Raw genomic sequence first — 9,476 nt, forward strand, 5'->3', positions numbered from 1 at the left:
GAGTTAAAAATAAAATTAAGAAAAAAAAAAAAAATTGGGAGGGTTACATAAGGATAGGGGTTATTTTTTGGCAGCACACAGATGAAGGTAATTTGGATTCTACGAATATAAGACGAAAATACACCTAATTCCATCATCATATAGATATAATATATTTCACTCTCACCACATAAATACAAAACATCCAAATATCCAAAACATTCAGAACAAAAGTTAGTAGCAAGGGCTCAGCGCTCGATTCATTCATTACATTTTTCGACTAGATGCCTAGAAACTTCAGACGTAAATAATTTACAATAAAATTACTATTTTCTTCTGTCCAGCTCCTTCTGTCCAGTTCTGGTCTATAATTAATTCTATATACTACAGCAACCATTCCACTTTTTTGTAAAAATTTTTTTTTGGTTACAGTTTGGTGGCACGTATTTATACAATTTGTAAACGCCATGTGTTAAAGTTTAAAGAAAGAAAATAAACTTAAAACCGAAGTAAAGAAATTTTTTTTTCCAAAGAACTAGCTAAGTACAGCATCCCTTTTCTGGCAAATTCAAGTACCGAAATTGAACAGGAAATATTCGATCTGGAATACTAGAAGATGAAATACATATGTTCGTGGACAAAATAGCAGTAAGAATTATGAAGAAAAAAAAAGAGATTGTTACATAGATGTATTTTAAAGTACAAAAATAACAACAAAAGGTACGCTTTTTATAGTTTTCGTTCGTTTTAAACGAAGTGTGAACGATATACGAGAGGGTTATTTTAGGAGGAAGGAAGGATGAAGACTTTTTTTTTTATTTAGATGCGCATAGAAATTATTTGGAAAAATGAAATAGGAAAAAAAAAAAAGAAAAATTACCGTCGCAACAGATCTGCAGGCAAATTGAGTCGCGACTTCCGTTATTTCTGCAGATTTGCTTTTGCAGATAAGGTCCGCAGGACTGGCCCGTGGGAATAAGAAAAAAAGAAAAAAGAAAAAAAAGGGGCGTTGTGTTATCTCGAAGGGAGAGACGGTTTTATTCAAAATTTCTGCAGCCACTGGTTTCTGTCTCCCCGCTTCGTGCACGTATTTTCGAGGCAGTCCGTTCCGGCCCTTCCCACATTCAAGATTTATCGTGGAAAACAGAAAAGTTGCTGGACGTTCTCCCGGCCGGTGGCAAGCGCAAACGGCGAGGACGTTACCCGGGGAGCTTGGTGCGGCGAGGGCGAGCGGAACGGGGGCCACAGGTGGAGCCCCCCAACCTGTGGGCTTCGGAGTCACTGAAGGCTGGGGGGAGGAAGGAGAAATCCCGGGCATCACCTGGCAGCTCCATCTTCCTCTCTCCGAGCCCTTCTCCCTCGCTTGGCGTCGGCTGAAGCCACCCGAAAGGGCCCGGCCAAGACGCACCCCGGCCGCTCGCCCCCTCCGTCCCTTCCCTAGCGCTGCCAAAGCAAACGAACAGACAGACACACCCCCCCCCCCGGACGGACAGACAGACCCCCGGACCGGCGGGGCAGGGGGAGCCGGCGGGGGGGGCTGCCCCGCTCCCGCCGGGCTGCGGGGAGGCCTCCGCAGCCCCTCGCCGGGCCCCCGCTCCGCCCCGGCCCCCGCCGGTCCGCTCCGCCCCGGCCCGCGGAGGGAACCGCGCCGCGGGGCCCGGAGGCGGCGGCGAGGGAGGGGGCTGCCGGCAGGGCCGGCGCGCCGCCCGTCCCATAAATACTGCCACAAATAGAGACTATAGAGATAAATACGGGGAAGTTACTTAGAGTCAGTCCAGTGCTTTTTTCTCAGCGCTTTCTTTATTGTTGGTCCGGGAGTAGGGCTCGAAGGCGGACGAGCTCAGGTAGCGGGCCGACAGTTCCTGCAAGTTGCCCGCCAGCGAGCCGGCCACGGCCAGCGGCGCGGAGGAGAGCCGCCCGGCCACCGAGCCCAGCAGCGCGGGCACCGGCAGCCCGAAGAGCCCGTGCCCGGCGGCGGCGGCGGCGGCCGCTCCGTGCAGCGCTGCCGGCGGCGGCGGCGGCCCCGCCGCGCTGCTGGCGGCCGGCGGGTGCGGGGAGCCCCCGGCGGGGGCCGCCGCCGCGCTGCCGCTGCCCGCCGCCAGGCCGGGCCCGCGCAGCGCCGCGCCCAGGGCGCCGGTGGCGCAGGGCGGCAGGAGGCCGGGCAGCCCCGGCGGGGAGAGCAGCCGGCCCTGCTCCAGCAGCCGCAGGACGCTGCAGGTGGCGGCGGTCTCGGACACCACGGACCGCAGCTCGGAGTCCTTGCCCTGGTCCTTCTTCTGCTTGGTGCGGCGGTTCTGGAACCAGACCTTGACCTGCAGGCCGGGGAGAGAGGCAGGGTCAGCGCGGCGGGGGGCGACGGGCCCCCTCCGCCCAGGTGCCCCGGGACCCCGGGTGGCTGCGCGGAGCAGGGCGTGGGGGGCTGGGGGGAGGGCGTGGGGGGGCTCTGGCCGGGCACTGGTCAACGGGGAGCCTTTTAAAAGCGCACAAAGTGACACCCCCCTCGCCCCCGCCCAACCTGGCTGCTCCTCGCTTCGGGGTGCACGGGGGACCCGGCAGCCTTTAGCTCCTTTTATCGCGCTGTATCGTTGACCCGACCCGTCTCACTTTACCCTATTTTACTGCCCGCCGGTAGTTCCCCGAGAGCCGGACCCAGCCCCTTCCCCACCGCTTTATTCTAAGCCGGCTCAGCCGCAGCCCCGGTGCGCCCGCGGGCCCCGCCGCCGCCCCCTCCCCCCGCTCGCAGGGACCCCGCGGGCGGCCACCGCCGCTGCTGCCCGCGCGGGTCCGGCTGCCTTTGCGGGGGGGTGACAACAGCTCTGCGCTCCTTTCCCAGCCTCCCGGCCCGCCCGGTCCCTCTCTCCTCTCTCCACCCGTTTTAAACAATATTTAGCTTTAAAAAGGAATCCTGGAACCACCTCAAAAAAAAAAAAAAAAGAAAAACAAACAAAACCCCAAAACAAAAAAACACTCATGGCGGTTTCTGAAACCTACGAGCTATTGAACTTGTCATTCCTATCCGGCAGGGGAAAGAAAAAAGCTAATTAGCTTGTCAGGGGAATTTATTGTTGTATGATATTTTGCCGAAATATGAAACCGGCTTTCAGAAGTTTGGTCTTTTTAGATGCTTCCCCGCACTCCCGCATAGCTTTAACCCGCCTGACCGCCCCCGGCCGCTCTGCTCTGCGGGATAGAGGGGGACGACTCTCCCCATCGAAAATACGACTGAAAATAGGGCCCAAACCTCAGACCTGTCTCCGCACCTCCGGTACCCAGGAACGGGCGCTCGGACCAAACCTCGCTAACCCCGCAGCCCCCGGGGGAAGATGCCGACCTCCCCCCCTGGGCTTCAAGCCGCTCTTTTCCGCTCGCTGCGGGCTGGGGCCGGTCCGGCCTCTCCTCGCTTCTCGCCGGCCGCAGCCGCGCAGCTCCGCGCCCGGGGCAGCCGGCACCGGCGCCGCAGAGCCCGGGGCACCGAGCCCTGGCTCGGGGGGGGGGCGGGGGGAGCGGGGAGCCGCGCCTCGGCTCGGGGAGGGGTTCGGCTTCGTGGCCAAACTCCCCCGGACCCCTCGGACCGGGCCGCCTCGCCGCGTGCAAACCCACGCTGCCGCGGGAAAGCCCGTGGGGGCTGTGTGAGGGACACGCCAGGCCGTGGTACTCCCCGCCTCTGCGGCTCCCCTGGCCGCACGGAGCTATAGGTCCCTCGCCTGGCAGCGGGCCCCCCCGACCGGACACGCGTGGGAACCTCGCCTCTCCAGTGGGCCTGCGCCCCTGCTCGGCATCTGCCGGGGCCTGCGCGGTGGCGCGCAAGAGGCGCGCAGGACCGCGGGGCCGGCCCACGCATGGGGCCCAGCGCGCAGCGGAGATGCTCGGAGCGGGGAGGGGGGTTCCCGCGGAGGGGGCCGGGCCGGGCAGGGCCAGGCAGGGCTCCCCGTCCCTCTGGGGCTACCTGAGTCTCGGAGAGATTGAGCTGGCGGGCGAGCTCGGTGCGCTCCCGCCCCACGACGTACTGGCAGCGCTGGAACTCCATCTCCAGGCGGTAGAGCTGCTCGGCCGTGAAGGAGGTGCGGGTCCGCTTGGGACGGTCCAGATCAAGCCCTTTAGGCAGAATAATCTCTCTGATTGAACCTTTGGCATCTGGCAAAGAAAGGCGCAGTCAGCTTTACACCCAGGCAACCTTCCTCTCTTTTTTTCCCCCCCCTTTTTTTTTTTTAATTTTCCCGAGGGAAAGAGCCTCTGCCAGCGCCTTCAAGACCGAGACCCGACTCAGGATGGAGCAGGGTGCCTGAGGTTGCGGCACCGCACCTGGCCCATGCACCCAAGTAAAGAAAAAAACAAGCCAACCAAACCCAACGGAGAAGGAAGGAGGGGGAGGTGGGGGCCCAGGGCTCTGGAAATAATCCCCTCAGTCCATTTAAAAATTGTTTTGAATATGTTGCACTGATAGTACGACACTGCGGCATCACCCGCAGCCCATCTGGGAGGCTGGGGAGAGATCCTCCAGGCCGGGCTTTGTGCCTGGAGTGCAGGGCTACTCTTTGTTCCCCCGGGCTCCGTCTTAGAGCTTGCTGGAAGCCGCCACACACACCCCGCCGCCCCTCAAAATATAAAACATCAATTATTTTTTTTAACAAGTTTTCCACGTGTAAAAAAAAAAAAAAAAAAAGGCAGGCAGGAGCTTCCAGGGCAGAGGCAGCGCTGTCCCCGGGCTGGCTGACTGCCCACCGTGAATCTGGGGACACCTCCAGCCCACCCAGCATTCCGGGGAAGGCATCGCCGCCGCCGTTGTTTTGGGGTTTTGGCAAACAGGAGAAGAAGGAGGAGGGGGGAAAAAAAACCACCACACCACCACAAACAAGGCACCAAACAGCCCGCAGAAACCTCACTTTTCTGGTGAGGTTTCCCGACCGAAAGAAAGCGGGACAAATCTTATTAACACGACTGTCAAGCTAGAGCCGGATTCATGTTACATTAAAGGCTTCCCAACTTTGCTTTCCGTAATTTTACCTCCTCGGTACGTTTTGAATCAGACACAACCACACCATTTTAATCTGACCCCTCCCTGGGTCAATCAGTCGCCCGAGGATTAATTACTGTTTACAAGGCCTGCTTCGCACTAGTTTTGTTCCGATTCTGTTCTCTCCCTCCTCCCCCAAACGCACCTTAATAAACCGAAATTGCTTCAGGTAATTTTTTTTTTTTTGAGGAGGTAGGAATACAATGATTTAATTAGTTTAGCCTGGAGGGGAGACGAGGATCGAGGAACATAAAACGTATAACTATATTAAAAAAAAATCATCAAAAAGCCCTTCATCATTCCTCCATTCTTTTTAAGGCTGACAGTTCTTTTAAAAATAGCCCTTTCTGCTGGGGTGCAGGGCGCGGGGCGAGGGGGCACAGCGGGAACCTCTGTTCTCCGGGGAAAACCTTCCTGCCCGCTCCGACAGCCGGGCAGGAGCCGCAGCCCCGTTCCATTGTACGCGGCTGCCGGCGGGCGGGATGCGCGGGCGCGGAGGGAGCGCGCCGGGCCAGCGAGGCAGAGCCGCGGCCCCTCCGAGGGAGCGCCGGCCCCGGCAGGCTCCCTGCGGGCACCGGCACCCCGGGAAAGCTGCAAAGCGGGGTTGAAAGACACCAAAAAAACCACAAAAAAACCCAAAAAGCGGGGCCGGGCCGGTGCGGGGCAAAGCCAGGAGGAAGCACCGCGGCGCAACTTTCCGCCGAGCCGCTGGCAGAAATCCGCCGGAGTAAGGCCGGGCCGGAGCGGGGCCGCAGGGCGTGGGCTCTCTCCCCCGCGGCCGTGGGAAGGTCTGCCACCCCCGGGACGGACCAAAGGCAAAGCAACAAAACAAACAAACCTCCCGGGCGTGAGCATAGCTCACCTTCCCCCACCCTCGCGAAATCCCTCAAACTCATACCTCTAACTAGGATCCTCCTGCAATAGTCCGGATCAGCCGAACTAGATTTACTTTTATTACAATCTTCCGTAGCTGCGGAGGCAGAAAAAGTCCCTTGCTGATCCTTCAAAAAAGAAGTAGAAATATTTCCTTCAGACCCTTTGCTTTCCTTGCCCTCTTTATGTCCGTTCTTCGAGACCCGGTTAGCTTCAGTCTCTGAACTGCATCTAACGTCCATTTTGTCTTGTTTCCCAAACATGTAGTGCAATAAAACCAACCAAAAAAAAAAAAAAAAAAAACACCACACCAAAAAAATATAGAAGAGTAGAAGAAGAAGACGAAGTCTATGCTGGGTATTGCACGGCTTAGGGTCAGATCGGTGGGGATCTGTAAAGCACCTTGAGTAAGGAAGGTCGGGTTTTATCCCACTGGAAAAGCAGCGGCTTCCTCAGTTCCAGCGTCCTAATGTGACTGTCCAGCTTCCCAGAGCGCCCAGTGATCAGGTACTCAACAGTACAACTCTAAAATGATTTAATGTCTGCCTTATTACAGAGACATGCAGTTGTTAGACACACAGAGGGACGCGCACTCGCTGTTTCAATTGATTACGGGTAATTTTGCAGCCTCCACATTTAGGTTACCTCATGAATACACTAAATTGTTTGGATAATATATCAGATCGTAATGGATGGTTTGTGTGCTTGTCCCCAATCAAGTAGAGTTTAGCCAGTGAATAAACTGAAATGATTGGTCTTGCTTTCAGGAAACACACAATCAAAAGACTGAGACTTCCAGAAAAAAAAAAAAAAAAAAAAAAGAGAGGAAAAAAAGGGGGGGGAGAGGGGAAAAAAAAAAACTTTTGACAAGATTCACCCTGAATTGTTAGCACCATTAGCAGCCATTATTAACTTTCTTCAGTATGCCTTTGACCTCCCGATTATAGAGTGGCTTTCTCCAAAGCACGCCAAATAAATCTGAATAAAGCTGCTATGAAGGGCTGTAAAAATGCAGTTGTAGGGGGGTGGGGGGGGAAAAAAAAAAGCAGCCCCCTGAATTCTAAACAAACAAACAGATCCCCAGCACGCACACAACACAAAAAGTTCTTCCTTCAAGCAGATCTCTCCAAGGAAGCAGGTTATCTTGGCCAGCAGAAATCCTCCTTAACACATCTCCCCACAGACAGCCATCTTAAACTCCTACCTCTCCTTATTTCAGTCCTGATACTTGCTTTTTGTGCTTCTCCCTCTGTGTGCGTGTGTATGTGTGCGTGCATGTGTGTGTGCTAATTCTGCACCTTCGCAAACACTGAACCTATTCGCAGAGCCTGCTCATTGAAAAAAAAAAAAAGAAAAAAAAAAGCCAGCTTTGTGTGCAGTGGATCCAGGAGGGGGGAGAAAGGGAGAGGGGGAGAAAGAGGGAGAGAGGGAGGGAGGGAGGGAGGGAGGGAGAGAGAGATAGCCCGTGAAAAATCTCAACTGCGTGATGCACTAAAGGAGAAAAAAGTTTTACTCTAGCTATTTCATTGTCTCTGCTACAATATCTTTGAGAACCGCAACGGCCAGTAATCCAATAAGACCATTGATTAGGCTACAATGATTCAATTCAAGCAAATGGCCTTGTGCAAAGAGCATGCTCCAGTCCTTCTTGTCACCTTGCAGGGCAGAAGCCCTCTTCATGCTGCTCTCCTTATTCATTCCTTTATGGGAAATGTAGAGCAAAAGGAGTGAAAGATGGCAATTATCTAATTGGACTATTAACAAACAATTCTCTGAGTGTGGCTGTCTGGCAGTGGTTCTTGGGCGAGGTGAAAGGCCACATGTTGCACTGGCCCCATTCACAAAGAGTTTAGGGGCCTGAGAGAGAGAGAAAGAATTTTCCCTGAGAATTTTTCACACAACCACCAGAGCATCCATCAGGCGTGCTCCTCTCCGCCTCGTCCTCTGCCTGCCTGGGCTGCTGCCTGGGAATCGTACCCACCTGAAGCAGGCTGGCCAGCCCTGCGTTTTGCTGCAGGCCGTACCGGCGGGTAAAAGCAGAACGCGGCACCCTTGCCAGGGCTGCTCAGCCCCACGGGTCTCATCCGGCTCCCGCTGGAGGAATGACGGCCTTCGCCCCACGGGACCCCGTCTTTGTCCAAGGCGGTGTAGCGGAGTGAAGGATCCAGTGCTGGGGCCTAATTGTCATATATAGATAGATTCAGGGGAGACAAGAAAGGGGGGGGGGGAGAAGAGAAAGAAAGCAAAAAGAAAGGAAGGGAAAGGAAAGGAGAATAAGAGAAAGAAAAGAAAAGAAAAGAAAAGAAAAGAAAAGAAAAGAAAAGAAAAGAAAAGAAAAGAAAAGAAAAGAAAAGAAAAGAAAAGAAAAGAAAAGAGAAGAAAAGAAAAGAAAAGAAAAGAAAAGGGAAAAGAAGGTTAAAGAAAATAAAAAAGAAAAAGAAAATACAAGATCGTAGTTCATAGATATATTTCAATGAGTAGTCCTTAGTGGAAATCTTAAATCTTGGTCGTTTTCCACAAATCACAGCATACTCTATTTTTATTACCATAGTCTGAAAATTCAGGTTGAGACTGAGGAGATGCCCCTAAGATTTTCATCAAGCCCTATCATTTCAACTATATTTATACATACAACTGGGCATAGAATGTCCTTATTATGGAACAGGGTTTATTTTTCCCTACAGCCAATGCATCCCAGCAATCTCTGGTGGTCTGTTGTTATTAGTTACTACTTGTATGGCAGTCATACCCAGGGGCCCCAAATAAATCACAGCCCCATTGTGCAAGGCTTCATGCAGATATGTAGAGAGGATGGAATGAGTTCATTTCCTCCATGAATTCGCAATGCTGTGCAAAGGCCTGTTGTGCGAAGAGATGCTCATGAAGCAGTACATTTAGGAGAGATTTGGTCCTTTCAGGGGAGATGCAACAAGTGGATGCTGATTAGTGAGAACATTTTTCATGTAGCTGAAGTATAGGTTTGTGTTTAGCAGGTAAGCTTTGTCGTGTGATATACATAAACGTATACATGTATATGTATGCATATGCAAGGTAGTATCAACAGTCCTGGCTGGACATGTTTGTTTAATGCTAAATAAAACAAAGTTCTATTTCAAATATTTTTTACATAACAGACATTTTTTAGACAGAATAGGCATAATGATTCCATAAAAGGTCTACTGTGAAACACAGAGAGCAATTATAATTATATTTGCATAGATGTGTGGGAGTATGTATGATATTTCCCTCCATGTTTTTCGTTATGCTAATGTCTAGGCATAGGCTGCAATAATAAACATGGAGCTATTGAACTCAATTACACTGTTCAAGCAGAAAATCCAGAGATTAAATATTGTATTTGTGTGATAAACCGGCCTTTTTTTTTTTTTTCCCCCAAACGAGGACCAGATCCAAAGCTCAATAAAGGCCACAGGAATTTTGTTCTACATGTATAATATCTCAACAAGTGTGTTGTAAACCCTTTTTTGTCCATACAAGTCAGTGCTATAAAAAGACTTTTCCCTGTTAAATCAGTTAAATTTGCTTTCACACATTATGAACACATAGCACTGTTGAAGGTCTGGAAATTCAAATAGTGAGTCTAGTCCTG

The 9,476-nt window shown here is 52.4% G+C and overlaps 1 protein-coding gene across 1 annotated transcript; it reads right to left on the minus strand.

Moving 5' to 3' along the window:
• Positions 1 to 526: 526 nt before the first annotated feature.
• Positions 527 to 8,927, minus strand: VAX1 (ventral anterior homeobox 1). Its single transcript, XM_082002260.1, has 3 exons — positions 5,892 to 8,927; positions 3,926 to 4,113; positions 527 to 2,291 (listed from the first exon to the last, which is right to left on the minus strand). The coding sequence occupies exons 1-3, from the start codon at positions 6,127 to 6,129 to the stop codon at positions 1,749 to 1,751; spliced, it is 969 nt and encodes a 322-aa protein (XP_081858386.1). The 5' UTR covers positions 6,130 to 8,927; the 3' UTR covers positions 527 to 1,748.
• Between the last annotated feature and the right edge of the window lie 549 nt (positions 8,928 to 9,476).

This window comes from Phaethon aethereus, assembly GCF_964289735.1.
Source record: "Phaethon aethereus genome assembly, chromosome: 7".
Classification (NCBI taxonomy): domain Eukaryota; kingdom Metazoa; phylum Chordata; class Aves; order Phaethontiformes; family Phaethontidae; genus Phaethon; species Phaethon aethereus.